We start from the raw sequence: 17,609 nt of genomic DNA, 5'->3' as shown, positions 1-17,609 counted from the left end.
ATTTGTGTACCTGATCATAGACTATATAAAAAAAATTAAAAAAACACTTTAGTAACAGTGCAATATATATATATATAAATACTTTTTATTTTGCAGTCTTTCAGATTATTTATTGATTGTAGAAATGTTTTGTTTTATGTAAGGAGGGAGCGAAATTACAGAAATTACAGTATTTAAAAAGTGTTAAATACAAAAAGTATGTTCAGGTCAATTTTGATCATTACCGTAGACATCATTATTTATATCCAAACTACAGACTTTTAAATTAATCGTAAGGCTCTACTTCAGAGTAGGATCTAACCCAGAACAGTAGAACTACCAGTGGCGTAAATGTACATTAGTTGGTCGAATGCATGCGAAACACCAGCACCCACCATTTTTAAAAAGCAATGTAAACATGTTTATCATAGCCTATACATTGACTTCATTAACAAAATCCATGAACATGGAAAACAGCGATCGATGGACCGATGCCAAAGTCCACGCACATCTCAAACTTTACGCTAAAGGAGGAAATCCAATGCGACTTTGAAGAGACCAAGTGAAACATGATTATGCTTTTCTGCTCATCTAGCGACATTGGGCATCAACCACACAGCAAACGCTATAATACTTTTTCATAATAAAGTCTGCAGAGCCGTCAAAATAAAAGACCCACACAACAGCCAGAGTGGCAGGATGTGATCAGAGTTCCTACTGGCGGTGCGACTGCAACCAGAAAATAATTTAGTTCTCGGAAGACCACCCGGGTGGCTAGTTCTTATAACAGAGTTCCTATAATTACCCATAGTGAAAGACCCTTAAGTTATCGTAATTCACTGCACTTTGGGCTTTCACATGTTTCGTCAAGTTCAATTTGTTGGAAGTTCAATTTGTTTTTGTGCACATACTCTGAGACAGAGCGGAAAGCAGAGAAGCCAAAGTATACTTTGGGCATTTAGTGCACGCTTAAAGGGTCAAACACACACAAATGTGTGTCAAAATGTCTGTCTTGGCAAGTATTTATGTAAACCGAATTGGTTTTGTTTTTAGTGAATGTAAAGAGTTAGGAGAAAATCGGATTCCGAAGCGTGTCAGTACTGGATCCATGGATTAGGTGCTAATACCCATCTAATACCTGCTGCTGTCTGTGTCCTTAATGTTAATCAAATAACAAAAGCAAAACTTGCACACAAAAAAAACATTTGCAAAATTGTCTTATAAACCAACATGAAAAAGAATCGTGATAAGATCATGGTCCGTGACAATGCATGAAAAAATTGTGATATGATATTTTTGCCATATCACCAACTCTTAGTAGCCATCCAAGCAAACCCTAGTGTGCACTTGCGTGCCTTTTACACGTACATGCCAGACACCAGAACCACTTTAAAGATGTGCTGCACATTAGACGAGGGGTTTCCCATGCTGACATTCAGGGCTCTGTCAATACTGTAGGCCACCTGTCGAAGGTAACGATCTGCTTCCTGTTCAAATCCGTCATACGGCACGTAGATGTATGGGAACACGCCATGCAGATGAAGACATGTCTTCTGGCCTAGAAACAAAAGAGAAAAAGAAAAAGCATCAGCATCATCTTATACGAGTGATGAAAGGAAAAAAGTTCTTGAAATTAAGGTGCTTGAGAGATTTTGTGCACTTCTCTTCTCAAATAAGGTAAATTCTACTTCTGCAGTCTGTTCAACAGCATGACACTTCACTAGAATAGACTTGTGTCCATATCATCATTGTTTTATAAATATCCTGCACTGTACAATGAATTTGAAAGCAATAAGCCACAAGAGGCCAAGTATTGCAGTGACTGCAATACAGTTATGGAGTGGTGTTAAGCACAATGAACTACCGGTACTGCAGCAAGTCTGGTATCGTTAAGTTTTTAACATCTCAGTATCGACCACAGAAGTATCGGTAGTTTTACCAAAACACTAAAACCAACAAGTAAAGCAATTTGCATACAAGAAAAATACAACCATATATGGTATTGTTTTTGTCTTTTTTTTTCCTTTCACTTGATAGTACTTGATAGGGCAGTAAAAAGGGGGGGTATACACATTAGGGGAGTGCGATATTGACAAAAAAATGATATCTCGATATTTTGTCGATAACTATGATAAGATGATATTTGCTGAGTGTGTTATTGTGCTGGGTAGATGACTCCTAAAGTTTTTGTTATTCTTCATATTCTGTGCGGTGGTTAGTTCGCAGCAGTGACCATTTTTTAAAAAAAATAAGTTTTTAGCTTTTATATGCATTCTTGCCTTTATAAGGGCATTTTTCTTACCTAATTAAATGTAGCCTACGCTACGCATGATTTATTACATTTAATCAAATTCAATTAGAATAATACACACTATAGGGCTGTTAACAATTAAATGAAATCAGTATCAACAAAATCCATCTTTGCAATGCAGAGGAAACACAGAAGCTGCATCTGAAGTGGCATTCAGATGCATTTACACAGACTGTTTAATGCTGCTCAGATGAGACAAATGCATTTAAACCTACAGTTACAAATTCATAAATAATATTTTGAAATTTTAAAAGATCATTTAAATTTAAATGTGAAACTTAAAATCACCAGTAGGTGGCGGCAAGTCACTGTTAATAAGCTAATCACTGAGTCATTAATTCAACGAATTCATTCAAACGACTGATTTGTTTCAGGAACGAAGCATTTCACCTTCTTACTGAGCGAGTCATTGAATAATTCATTTAACCGATTCGTTCAAATGGCTTGATTCATTCAGTAATGAAACACCACTGTGTGTTGCTCAATCAACTTGTTTATTGAACATCGGTCCTGATATTGAAAACTGGCACTCTTTGTGTGATTGCTTAGCTATATCATGATATAAATATATCCTAAAAGATAAATACTCAATACAGGGGCATTTTTACTGCATTTTAATAAAGTAAATCATGCAGTGAGAGCATGCACTCTAAATGCACATGTGCAGTCTAACCTAAATCAGAAAAGCTACATAATGCAGTCAGTGTATGCGTGGACTCTTTAGGCGTGTTTTGTTTGGTTTTTGCAAAGTGAGGGACATAATGTCAAATTCCACATCATTAAAACAACAATTACGATATTACTGTAGGCAATATACAGTGAGGAAAATAAGTATTTTAACACCCTGCTATTTTGCAAGTTCTCCCACTTGGAAATCATGGAGGGGTCTGAAATTGTCATCGTAGGTGCATGTCCACTGTGAGAGACATAATCTAAATAAAAAAAATCCAGAAATCACAATATATGATTTTTTAACTATTTATTTGTATGATACAGCTGCAAATAAGTATTTGAACACCTGTCTATCAGCTAGAATTCTGCCCCTCAAAGACCTGTTAGTCTGCCTTTAAAATGTCCACCTCCACTCCATTTATTATCCTAAATTAGATGCACCTGTTTGAGGTCGTTAGCTGCATAAAGACACCTGTCCACCCCATACAATCAGTAAGAATCCAACTACTAACATGGCCAAGACCAAAGAGCTGTCCAAAGACACTAGAGACAAAATTGTACACCTCCACAAGGCTGCAAAGGGCTACAGGGAAATTGCCAAGCAGCTTGGTGAAAAAAGGTCCACTGTTGGAGCAATCATTAGAAAATGGAAGAAGCTAAACATGACTGTCAATCTCCCTCGGACTGGGGCTCCATGCAAGATCTCACCTCGTGGGGTCTCAATGATCCTAAGAAAGGTGAGAAATCATCCCAGAACTACACGGGAGGAGCTGGTCAATGACCTGAAAAGAGCTGGGACCACCGTTTCCAAGGTTACTGTTGGTAATACACTAAGACGTCATGGTTTGAAATCATGCATGGCACGGAAGGTTCCCCTGCTTAAACCAGCACATGTCAAGGCCCGTCTTAAGTTTGCCAATGACCATTTGGATGATCCAGAGGAGTCATGGGAGAAAGTCATGTGGTCAGGTGAGACCAAAATAGAACTTTTTGGTCATAATTCCACTAAACGTGTTTGGAGGAAGAAGAATGATGAGTACCATCCCAAGAACACCCTCCCTACTGTAAAGCATGGGGGTGGTAGCATCACTCTTTGGGGGTTGCACATGGGACAGGGCGACTGCACTGTATTAAGGAGAGGATGACCAGGGCCATGTATTGCGAGATCTTGGCCAACAACCTCCTTCCCTCAGTTAGAGCATTGAAGATGGGTCGAGGCTGGGTCTTCCAACATGACAATGACCCGAAGCACACAGCCAGGATAACCAAGGAGTGGCTCTGTAAGAAGCATATCAAGGTTCTGGCGTGGCCTAGCCAGTCTCCAGACCTAAACCCAATAGAGAATCTTCGGAGGGAGCTCAAACTCCGTGTTTCTCAGCGACAGCCCAGAAACCTGACTGATGTAGAGAAGATCTGTGTGGAGGAGTGGGCCAAAATCCCTCCTGCAGTGTGTGCAAACCTGGTGAAAAACTACAGGAAACGTTTGACCTCTGTAATTGCAAACAAAGGCTACTGTACCAAATATTAACATTGATTTTCTCAGGTGTTCAAATACTTATTTGCAGCTGTATCATACAAATAAATAGTTTTAAAAAAATCATACATTGTGATTTCTGGATTTTTTTTTTTAGATTATGTCTCTCACAGTGGACATGTTCTGACAAATTCAGACAATTTCAGACCCCTCCATGATTTCTAAGTGGGAGAACTTGCAAAATAGCAGGGTGTTCAAATATTTATTTTCCTCACTGTATATCGCACACCCCTAATGCACATTATGAAAATGATTTGATTGAATTAAAATTATACTGTTGACAAGTAAAGAGAACTTCTTCATATCCCGTGCTCAGGGAATAAGGAGCAGTACGCAGGGGCCCTGTCAATCAGAACGCAGTCCTCAAGAGTACTCCAAAGGGACCGCAAAGATCAATCGTGAAAGCGATGATCATATGACTTTAAAATAGGGCTGCACAATTAATCGCAATGAAACCGCACGCGATTTGGCAAAGGCTGCGATAATTTTATGCGCAGCTTTGTCAGTGCAGCACGGCTGATCGGTAGTAAATGCTGCTCCATCTGAACACCAGAGGGCGTCTCACGCAGACACACCAAATATGCACAATAATGCAACAATAACACACATCATTCAAGGAAATCCCTATCAGGCATCATACCATGGCTGTAGCTGAATAAACAGAAGTTTGAAATGCTTTGATTAAACATGACTAATAAACACACGAATGCCTTATTCTGTGTAAGAAGAATCACATCATCTCACAGAAGGATGCTCAACTGTCGTTATGAAGTGAATTTGGAGTAAAAGCATGTTATTAAATGTTGTTAAATGTCTTTTGCTGGACAAGAGGTTCATAAATGCATGTTTGGAAAGATGTTTGACGCGTGTTTTTTCAAATGCACGTTATAAGTGACTCAAACTCAGTGCTTTCAGATGGAGCAGCGTTTACAGAGCCATACAAGCGGTGCATAAAAAAATAATCGTGATAAGCCAAATCGGTTTAAGTGCGATTTCATGTAAATTTCGATTAATCGTGCAGCCCTACTTAAATTATTATTTTTTTATGATTGAAAAACCGACAACGAATGTCATTATCTTTATTCGCGTCTGCCCACAGTGCACGGAAAACTTCCGCCAGTCGCGTCAAATCACAGCACTGAATAACGCATTTCTATGAACAAAATGCATCTAAAAATAGTGGAGGAAACTAGAGTGAGCTGTTGCAGGATAGGTGCATGATCCAAAGTGCCCAAAACATGAGAAATTATTTATTTTACAACCCCAAATCAGAAAAAGTTGGGACACTGTACAAATTGTGAGTAAAAAAGGAATGGAATAATTTACAAATCTCATAAACTTATATTTTATTCACAATAGAATATAGATAACATATCAAATGTTGAAAGTGAGACATTTTGAAATGTCATGCCAAATATTGGCTCATTTTGGATTTCATGAGAGCTACACATTCCAAAAAAGTTGGGACAGGTAGCAATAAGAGGCCGGAAAAGTTAAATGTACATATAAGGAACAGCTGGAGGACCAATTTGCAACTTATTAGGTCAATTGGCAACATGATTGGGTATAAAAAGAGCCTCTCAGAGTGGCAGTGTCTCTCAGAAGTCAAGAGGGGCAGAGGATCACCAATTCCCCCAATGCTGCGGCGAAAAATAGTGGAGCAATATCAGAAAGGAGTTTCTCAGAGAAAAATTGCAAAGAGTTTGAAGTTATCATCATCTACAGTGCATAATATCATCCAAAGATTCAGAGAATCTGGAACAATCTCTGTGCGTAAGGGTCAAGGCTGGAAAACCATACTGGATGCCTGTGATCTTCGGGTCCTTAGACGGCACTGCATCACATACAGGAATGCTACTGTAATGGAAATCACAACATGGGCTCAGGAATACTTCCAGAAAACATTGTCGGTGAACACGATCCATCGTGCCATTCGCCATTGCCGGCTAAAACTCTATGGGTCAAAAAAGAAGCCATATCTTAACAGGATCCAGAAGCGCAGGCATTTTCTCTGGGCCAAGGCTAATTTAAAATAGACTGTGGCAAAGTGGAAAACTGTTCTGTGGTCAGACGAATCAAAATTTGACGTTTTTTTTGGAAAACTGGGACACCACGTCATCCGGACTAAAGAGGACAATGACAACCTAAGTTGTTATCAGCGCTCAGTTCAGAAGCGTGCATCTCTGATGGTATGGGGTTGCATGAGTGCGTGTGGCATGGGCAGCTTACACATCTGGAAAGGCACCATCAATGCTGAAAGGTATATCCAAGTTCTAGAACAACATATGCTCCCATCCAGACGTCGTCTCTTTCAGGGAAGACCTTGCATTTTCCAACATGACAATGCCAGACCACATGCTGCATCAATTACAATATCATGGCTGCGTAGGAGGCCGGGTACTGAAATGGCCAGCCTGCAGTCCAGATCTTTCACCCATAGAAACATTTGGTGCATCATAAAGAGGAAGATGCGGCAAAGAAGACCTAAGACAGTTGAGCAACTAGAAGCCTGTATTAGTCCAGAATGGGACAACATTCCTATTCCTAAACTTGAACAACTTGTCTCCTCAGTCCCCAGACGTTTGCAGACTGTTATAAAAAGAAAAGGGGATGCCACACAGTGGTAAACATGGCCTTGTCCCAACTTTTTTGAGATGTGTTAATGCCATGAAATTTAAAATCAACTTATTTTTCCCTTAAAATGATACATTTTCTCAGTTTAAACATTTGATATGTCATCTATGTTGTATTCTGAATAAAATATTGAAATTTGAAACTTCCACATCATTGCATTCTGTTTTTATTCACAATTTGTACAGTGTCCCAACTTTTTCTGATTTGGGGTTGTAAGTTTCAAGGTAATGTGTTAGCGTAATGTTGTATGCGGCTTCCCTGTCAGGGGCTTTGAAAGATGCGTGTGCCTCTTAGAGGATAAATACATTTTCTTGGAATGTTCTGCATGAACACACACATTCACTTTGGACACAGTAACTGCATGAACACACACATTCACTTTGGACACAGTAACTGGTTCCTGGAGAACATTCCACTTATCGGTTAACACTGAGTTTGTGTTTTTGTTTTTCTTTATTGTCTTTATTATTATCTTCATGTTTAACGTAGGGATTTAAACTGTCCTTTAACTTTATAGCTCTTTTGCACATATAGGATAGATATAGATATATTCCCTATACATGTTTTCATAGCACTCAGTTGGCACGTTTGTTTGAAGGACAGCATTGGGAGGATGTGGAATAGTGTGTTTTGTCTATAAAATAAAATAGAAAATTGAGCTTTTTATCCAATTAATCGAAGAAATAATCAGCCAACTAATCGATTATCAAAATAATCGTTAGTTGCAGCACTAATTAGAATGTTGTAAATACTTTGTTTATTTGCCTCTGTTTTAGCACGTTGTAACATGCCCTGTGAACGCACTCTTCCACTAACATTCAGACTAGCACATCAAGTTAACTTTAATCTAATACTTCTTTCAGCTTTGGTCAAAGTCACCAATGAATTTCTTGATGGCTTCTGACTCGTGCAATTTCCATTCTCATCCTTCTTGATTTAAGAGCAGCTTTTGAACAAGTTTTTGGTGTGGCAGGGACAGCTTTGAAGTGGTTTAAATCCTATTTCACAGACCGTTCTCAGTCCATTTATTTGGGTGGTTTCAAGTCTGAGATTAGCTCTGTTCTCACTGGTGTTCCCCAGGGCTCAGTCTAGGGCCTTCTGCCATTTAATATTTATCTGTCTGTGACTTGGTCACTTGTTGGAATCGCTTGGCCTCCATTAACACTTTTATGCTGATGATATGCAGTGTAACGACTGAGACAAATCCGACACAAGTATTTGTTAGAGTTAACAAATAATATTTAAAACTCACTCTGGGATCTGTGGTCCCATGCCCTCAACAAGGGCAAGAAGGTCTTAGTTACCATGACCACGATCAGATAAGTTGGTTTTATTGCTGTTAAGAATGTGGTCACATGCTCAAGACAGAGACGATGGGGAAGACAGAAACAATCTTTAATACAGACTTTGCTGCATTAATCATAGACGAACTGATCTATAAATGAGCATGCATCCCAGAACATTTTGTGAATGATTTACTGTCTTGTGTAATAGTCTTACTATTATTTTGTTGATGCTGTGTATTTTTCAATAGAATCAATGGTCACCCATGTCTGGTCTCTATAAATTGGTACTTTGAAGATCGAAATGGACGTGTATATGATATGTTGATAGCTGCGCAACATATTAGTATTACAAGAATCTTTCATAGTTTCTTCATCAGCAACCAATCCAGCTGCAAATCCAAAGGAGCACGCTTAAAAGAGTCATAAATCCTCCCCACAGAGGAAACTCCCGCTTAGAAATTCCCCCTTTCTTATTGGTTGAGCCAACCCTGCAAGGTGGGACCTTTGTCAAGCTTTAAAGGGCCTCTTCGCTAGCCCTTCCCTCTCTTGGCCTTCTCGGTACGTTCAGGGTGCCGTGCTGTCCAGCGTGACCTCAGTAGGCCCCAGGGCAGCAGGCCTCGACTCACAACCAGTCATGTGCTCATTGAGGAGAGAGCGGACTCTCTCAACCACAACAGAATCAAGGACAACCTCAGGAGTTTGGACAACGTCTTCTTTCAATGCAGAAGAAGTCCATCGCAACTCCCACCATTTGCTCTGCGTGTCCTCTCCGGCCCAGGGCCGGCAGGCCACAATCTGCACTCCAGCCATGAGAACAGAGTCGAACTAACCATGCAAGTTCATCATATCTTCTTCATCCAACGGAGAAGAAAATGATTGCAACTTTAACATTTGACACTCACCGAACCATCAACATCCTTTTCAACAACTTCAAGAACTGTGTCCACTGCACAGACCATGCAAGTATCAATTTAATGAGGTGCTCTGAAAATGATAAGCTAATGGTTCTTTTCATAGTTAAATGGATCTTTTCCATAGTTTCCATTTCCTGCTTCCGGTTCCATTCTATCACTCACCATTTTTCCTATGCATGTATGTGTTTAGATTAGTTATGTTTGTGATTTAGTTAATAAAACTTGTGCACAATACGTATTTGGTTCTGATTCTCTGCTTGCAACAAAGCTTACTTTACGATTTAGATTTTGACTACAGACTCTTAGTACTGTACAGTAAGAAAAGACATTTCCCTTCCCCGGAATTGAATATTTCTTAGAATTAATAAACAATTAACGCTGAGTGTTCACAAGATGAACAGGTGGGTTGATTGTAATATTAATTTTACTACAGTTACTACAGTTATTATTGATTATTAATATTTAATAGAGCTAATTCATTACAGCAGATTTATATACACTCAAACACTGGTTCACTGGTGAACACCCTGGTGTTGGTTTTCTCTCCGGCTTTATTTCTGAGATAAAAAGATGAATGAGTAATAATTTCTTGTGTCTGAACAGTGGTAAAACTGAAGTCATGCTAATTGGTTACCATCATCAAATTTCCAAAACTGGTTCTCGGTCTTTACTTTGATTATTTATGGCTCTGTCTTGGAGACTCAAAGTGAGGAACCTTGGATAAAAGGAATAAAGAAACCGTATAAAACATTGCATGGCTTGGCTCCACATTATTTATCTGAATTTTTACATTCCTATACCCTAAATCGTAGATTGCGATCTCCACAATCCTTGTTGGTTGTTCCTCATACACGCTTAAGATCTATGGGTGACAGGGCTTTCTCTTCATATGCTCCTGCCCTTTGGAATTCTCTGCCTTTTGAACTAATGCTGGGTACACACCAAAAGATAATTGGGCTGATTTTGGGCAGATTCCCCCCCTTCCAACAATCCTAGCTATGTCCCGATTATCTTGATGGTTCTACAGATTATCTCATCATATTTTCCCTTGGTGTGAGGTGTGTTAAGAGTGTCCGAACCTGATCGGAAGAACGTTGGAGTCGCCCCGATCGCGAATCGTAAATATTCGATCAGAAATCCTGATGTGTGGGGGGAACCCCGAGGACAAACGCGCTCACACTCTGGAGTTTATCACGTGAAACGAAACAATATCCAATCAGAAAGCGAGATGATGGAAGACGGAAGCAATGCAGTCATGGCGCAGCACAAAGTGAAACTGATGTGGACAGCAGAGATGGAGGATCAGCTTGTTGATTTGTGGCAACAGCACAAATGTTTATACAACGTGTTGTGTAAAATCTTTCCAAACACTATCATCACATAGACAGTAAAAGAAATGGACACAGCGACCCCATTGGAACTCAATTGAGACAAGTGAAGCCCATTTTCAGCGATTTCTTAGCACTTCCTTTCCTGACGCGCAGACTCAAACCGAGCAAAGCGTTACACGGACCACGTGAGCAACCCGTCTCTCTTCTAGTAGCTGTGCCAAGAGAAATCTGAATCATTCCCTTCCGAATCTTGCAGAGACGGAGAGTGTGAGTAGGAGCTGTCCATAAGCTTGGAGCAGGAGAAACTTTTGCTAGGTATTCTGATTAATTATATTGTCATTTTTCCTCCACGTCCCCCCGATTGCCCACGAGCTTCTCCTCCCGTCTATACGGTAATCTCTCTAGTGTGCGACAGAGAGTCGCGTGGTTATGACGCAATCGTTAGCCTACTTTTACAAAAACTGCTTCTAAGGGTCCATAACATAAGCTACAAGGTAATGGAGCATTTTATACATTGTCGTGTATCTTTAGAAATAAATAATGGACAAATGGAGTCTTTAAACGCCTCAGATGTAAAGTTATTCGCTGTCAAAGTGACGCCAAAATGAATGGGAGTCAATGGGATGCTAACGCAAGTGAAGTTCTGCTACAAGATGTCGGCACCCGGCCGACTTCAACTTCCGGTCGACTTCCTTCCCGCCTGTATCATCACAATTTCTTCCTGCATATCGTCCGCCATGCTTATTCTGAGGTCTCGCGAGATTTTGTCGTTCATAGTCGAGACTCTGGTTGAAAATCTGTTCGTGTGTGGTGTGCTGTCTTTTAGGGCTGAACGATATATCGTTATCGTATCTATATCTAGATATGAACTTTCAAGATATTACTATCGAAAAAAGCAACGATATAGACGATATAGATTTCCCCTCTCCGCGCTCGCCCTGCATACAACTCTGACAGTCACAACAAACATCAGTTTTACGAGTGCCCTTGAATGCACCGCTAAAGCCAGCGCGCACACACTACCAGGGACGTGGGAACTATATTGTGAGAGGGGGGCGGCGTTTCCATGGTGACGCGTCATTGCTTGTCACGTGACACACCGCAGCAGCAACAGCGCTGAATGAATGATGATCTGCTTTTATGTCATTTTTCCTTTTTTATTCAGAATATTCACAAATGTGTTAGCTATGGCATGAAATATCTGATATTCCGATTGTCAAATACATGCAAGTGGAAGTATATTGTTGTTTAAACACCTTTATAACGATCGCGTTAGTTGAGCTGTATGCGCGATGGGCGCCGCCGTGTTAGTTTGTGCCGCAGACGCAGTTCAGAGAATCGGATCTGTTGGATGTTGTTCTATGTTTACAACACGTGAATTCATCCACTTCTCCCGAAATACTTAAAAGTAAGTGGCTGGTGAACTGGGAATAGAATAGAGTAAACATTTAAGTTACTTACACAATGTGTATCTGATATGAATAAAACGTGTCGAATTATAATGGAAAGGATTATTATTACCTCTTCCATAGACATCAGTGTGTATTTTACAAACTCTAAATGTATTGTTTTTTTAGTACTTATGTGAATTTATATGTTTGAAACCTAAAATAAACAGTATGTGGTTGAAAACACTGAAAAGTTGTGATATATGACAGCTCTGAGCGCGCCTGTCTCTGGCTAAATTCAACATTTGAATTTAGCAGTTAATCATGTGATGCACTTGATCGTAAGCTCCAGGGACCAGCCTAGACTGATTACACCTGTGTGATCGTACGTGCGAAAGGCTTAAAAACAATACATTTTCTGACACAAAATTTTGAAATGTAGGCTTAAATCAAACACATTTTAATTCAGATTCTGTATTATATATATATATATATATATATATATATATATATATATATATATATATATATATATATATATTATCGTATCGATATCGAGATATCTGGCATGAAAATCGAGATATGAAATTTTGTCCATATCGTTCAGCCCTACTGTCTTTGTCACATCATGGCACACCACACACTATAGGAGCAAAACGGTTAAATCTAGTATTTTTGTCCTGTGTATTTATATATGTCACTAAGACCTATAATATTCTCAGACTATGTAATCTGTATGAAACGTGCATATAGGCACATCCACAACTATGGAGATGACAAGTCAGCATCGTTGACTTAATCTCTGCAGCCCGAAAAAACAGAAAACATTACCAATAAATTAATCAAAATGTTTAGACAGTCTCTTTTTTTTTCCGCGATACATTCATAATCATTACGTTTGCCTGAGCACTGTGGCAAGCTTTATGAGTGCGTTTGAGCACTGATTAGGTATATGTATTTTATATAGGCGATTTAAGATGATTTAGGCTATGGCTTATTCATATCAGGGCTCCAGACTAACTTTTTTTACTAGGAGCGCTGTAGCCCCTGACCGAAAACTTCAGGAGCGCAAGCAGAAAATTTAGGGGCACACCTTAAATCCGCTTGCAATGCAATTATTCACTTTTTGCCCAAGAATAACTGTATTACTGACAAATGCTTTGATAATAAATAACTTAACACAGAAATTACAATCAGCAGTTTTAAGTTCACAGGGCTCCTTTGAGGGCAGCGGCACTGGAGCCACTGAGTTCTACAGAAAGTATTTGGTAGCACTGAGGGTCTGACAATAAAGCACGGATCTTAATTTGAGGTGTAGATAAAATATACTTTAATTATTATCATTCATAATGTCTTAATATTAATTCACAATACCATAGCTACAGTTAGTGTTACTAATTATGGTGAATGTTGGTGATTTGTGGACTATATAACTTGTTCATTCATGGCACAATAGCCGCGTTTCCACTGTCGGGCCAGTGCGAGCCAGGACTTTAAATGGGCCGTGCTGGGCTATTAGCCTCGGACCTGTAGCACCGAACCCAAAACCATGCCACGTTTCCATCGTCGGGCCAGAAGCTCCGCAGCGCTTCACTAAAACCCACCCGTAACAAGCCTCTCTGGAACAACATGACACAAACCCATCATTTCACCAACAAATGGAAGTTTTATCAGAAAAAAAATAATCAAAGAAATCACTGGAAACTAGTGTGATCACAAAACAAACATGATAAAAGCGACCGTTTGTTGGCATTTTTGCATCAATGTTTTACCACAGGTTTACAATAAAAAGTGATGCATTGACCATAATGAATTAATTTGTGTCAAGATTGCAAATTAGTCACACAGAAATAAAGTGATTTACCGTTATTTCACAAAAGAAAGGGACAAGCGTAGCCTACTTATTCAGCCGCATCTGTTTCTGTTTATTTAGTCACAGGACAGTATGTTTATATCACATTTAGAAAGAATGATCATTTCTACAAATTTTCCACAAAAAAAAAAATGACCTGAGGAGCTTTAGCACAGTCCCAAATTATACAGTTATATTTTCAGTCAGAGAAACAGAGGAAGCTCCCGGAAAACTAGAGTTGGTTAATTTTATGACATATGCGGAGCTAAATATTGATATCAGACAGTCCGGCATAAAGAGACGAGACGTATAGTGACAGATAAAATAAAAACATGCTTGTGATAGCCTATTTAATTGGTCTGATTTCTTCAAGCGGTCATATTTACCATACTATGGTAATGGGTAGCATGCATAGTCTTTTGCATCGCATATAAACATGTCTGCCTTACATGGTGATCAGAATCCACATCGGATCACAAACAGAAGGTATTCAAACATGAAAGTAAGTTTTGAGCTAAAATGAATTTCATAGTCTTTAATGCTGATGTTAGCTGGTATATGAAGTCATCCGGCGCTGCCGTCTCCAGACTCAGATCAACTCCGCCCCTGTTCGTAGCCACTCCTCAAGCCCGAGTTGGCCTGCTTTGGACCAAGGTATTCGGCGGACCAATAAACCCTGGCCGTTGGCCCCGAGGAAGTCCCGACGAGGCCTGATCAAGCACCGGAAGTGACACTGGAAACTTCCCCTGGCCCTGGCACGCACTAGCACGCTCGCTTTTGGCCCGACAGTACGGTTTCATCTGATATCTACGGTTTATAACAGAGAACTCTGAATCCGAATCTGAATGTTTCTCAATGGATCTCGCAGCGATGTTATTAATTCTGTGGCGAATTCAAAGGATTTCTTCACTGGATCTCCCAGCGTTGTGTAGTAACGGTGTCATGTGATCGAGGTCGGCCCGCGACTGTAGCTCGCGGTGCTGCGCTGTCTATTATTGGTCCGAACTAATAAACGGTCCGTGAAGCACAAATGAGTAACTAAACTTTCATTTAGTTTGCAATTCAATGCTGGACAACGTTGTGGCCAGGCCGGGACCTATATCACTATTTGGTCGCACCGGCAGGAAAAATGGTCGCAAAATGCGACCATTTTTTCACAGTCTAGAGCACTGCATATAAACGAAAAATCTTTAATCGAGGGCAGCCCTACACAAAGGACAAACAATTTCAAAGGACAAAATTTCAAGGACAAAATTTCTAAATCCCTGGTGGCCCTTCGGACTGGCACTCTTCAGATTTTGGTAGCCCGAAATGTATTAAACAAGCCTGAATAAAAATAAAAATAAAATAATGTAGAAAATTGGATAGGAGTCAAAACAATCAATCAAAAAATATTTTCAAAACACAAATAAACAATTGTATATAAAATAATCAAATTAAAATCATCAGTACAAATATGCATTTGGTTCTAAATGAACTGAAATTTTCAGTAGAACTGACATACCGGCGTAAATCCATGCATCTCTTAACATTCACACACACACACGTGATTTTCTCAAATTTCTCCTCTGCACATGCAATCTCCATCACTTAGCAAAACACTCCTTTAAACAACACTCCTTTAAAGGGGGTGGTAGCAGCAATTGTCTTTCCCAAATGACAGAAAAAGAGAAGGCGAGGTGGAAAGTCTTAAATTCATATGGTCACAGCATTAAATTGTGGGAGGATTGCTTTCTTCTTGCATTTCTTTTTAAACTGAAGAGAAGGCATCATTTTTAGATTAGAGTAGATTGCTCAACATTCATTCATTGAACAGAATGCAGTAAGGGTGTAACAGATCATTGTTGATCCGTGAATCATATGGACCAGGCCCCACGGATCGGCATGCAAAAGCGCCTCCTTTTGTCTCATGGACAGGCAATGGTTGAAAGGGGGTTTTCTGTATAAACAGAGGTAGAAACATGCAACATGAAGGAAGATACAGCGGTTGCGCAGAGGATGAATCTGTGATTATGTGCCTTTAAATCAAAAGAGTTCCTGAATGCAGCTAAATCAGCAAGATCAAGATACATACTCCATCTGGATGAGGAGAGCGAGAGAAAAGCCAATGAACTGCAGTCAAAAGAGGAAAGCAGCTGAGGAAGACATTCAGCGACTGAAAAAAATATATGTTTGTGCATCTCTGGAAAAGGATGCTGACTTCTGTGCTGAAGAGGCAGAAAGTGAGTCCGGAAGTCAAATGGCACAGCTCATTAGCAAATCAAACGCACTGTGGTTGAAATCAACCGTCTGGTTGAAAGATAAGCAGAAGGAAAGGAAGGATTTGGAAGCAGAAATTGTGAAGAAAGTTGTTCAACATGGACACAATAATCTATTATACATATTTACAATTCTGATGAATTTGGGCAATATTTTGTCTTCAAAATGAAGAAAACAAATTGAATGAGTCTTTGTTCCTAGTTTGTGCCCACTTCTAGGACAAGATATTTGAATTGAAGAATCAGAGGGAGGTTTTCACAAGAAAAGAGAATGTGTGCTCCTTTTTTTTTGAGCTTCCTAGTTTCAATGCCCAAATTGTATATCAATAAATTTTTGTTTTTCCTTGTTTGATGGAGATTGCTTGTATTATATTCAAGGACTTGGACATAAGTTCTAGGGTATTGTTTAAACACTATTCAGGAGAGACTGCAGCGTCATAGGAATATAGCTGATACAATGTGTCTGATCAGAAGGTAAAAGTTCATTCCACATTCTAATTGGAAACAAGGTATTCAAGCCTCAACATTAGTGCTGATTCACACACAGGGAATATGAGCTCTCCATTGATTATAGCTATAAATCATGTTTATATATCTCTTTCGTTATTTTAACATGTCATTGTCTTCCTCCATTTTTCACTGCAGTCACACCAAGGGATGGAAGAATCACTTGCTTACAATATGTTAGAACAGTGCTATGACTGTGCTGGTTGCCTAGCAACTACAGTTGCTCACACATTGCTGGGATGCGTCTGAGTGAGCATGTGCTACCCTCTGGATCCAGCCGTGTGCGTGCGTGTGTGCGTGTGTGTGTGTGTGCGTGCGTGTGCGTGTGCGTGTGTCAGTGAAGCAGTCTCTCACCTAAAGCTCTGCCCTCTCGAGCAGTGGTTCTCTCAGATTCAGCTTAGACTTAAAGGCAGAATAGTTCCAAACAAATTCAGACATTTTGACCAGAAAAAAAAAAAAGAATATATTTTACATATGGCATGTCAATTCTACGTAGTACGCAAGACCCACTTTCTCCCTCTTTTTCTCTCACACATGCAAAGAGGGAGAAAGCGAACAAAGCCAAACAATGGTAAGTTGGGGCACACTTCAGAATCTCACCGGAAGTAGGTCATCCGGGTGATTTTTGCCTACTCTTTTGTGAGTACTGTGAATTCGGACTTCTTTTGTCACAAATTGTTTTTCACCTACTAGGCCTATATAGTAGAGAAGTATGCGATTTTGGATGCAGCCACGGTCATTCATTCAGTGCTTAACATGGCGAATGCACTCGCGCCTTAAAGTTACAGTTGAAGGAACAGTCACTGTCCCGATTGGGCCAGTCCTGCATGGTCACGAAAATTCATCAGTTGCACGTGTTTTCAACCTTGACAATTTAAGCATTCATGCACAAGAGGAGAACTCGCGCACGTTGTGTGAGAAGTTTTGTTTGCGCACGCTGTCT

The 17,609-nt window shown here is 39.7% G+C and overlaps 1 protein-coding gene across 1 annotated transcript in view; it reads right to left on the bottom strand.

The window, feature by feature from the left end:
• The window catches only part of rev3l (REV3 like, DNA directed polymerase zeta catalytic subunit), a 137,338-nt gene that overhangs the window by 106,748 nt on the left and 12,981 nt on the right, over nt 1–17,609 (bottom strand). Inside the window, exon 2 of the mRNA XM_084091112.1 lies at nt 1,348–1,537. Within this exon, the coding sequence (XP_083947238.1) occupies nt 1,348–1,537 (190 nt within the window). The remainder of the gene's footprint in view (nt 1–1,347; nt 1,538–17,609) is intronic.

The sequence above is a fragment of the Abramis brama genome, assembly GCF_963993115.1.
Source record: "Abramis brama genome assembly, chromosome: 18".
NCBI lineage: Eukaryota > Metazoa > Chordata > Actinopteri > Cypriniformes > Leuciscidae > Abramis > Abramis brama.
The sequence above is the reverse complement of the archived record's forward strand: the minus strand, read 5'-3'. Positions and strand labels throughout refer to the sequence as shown.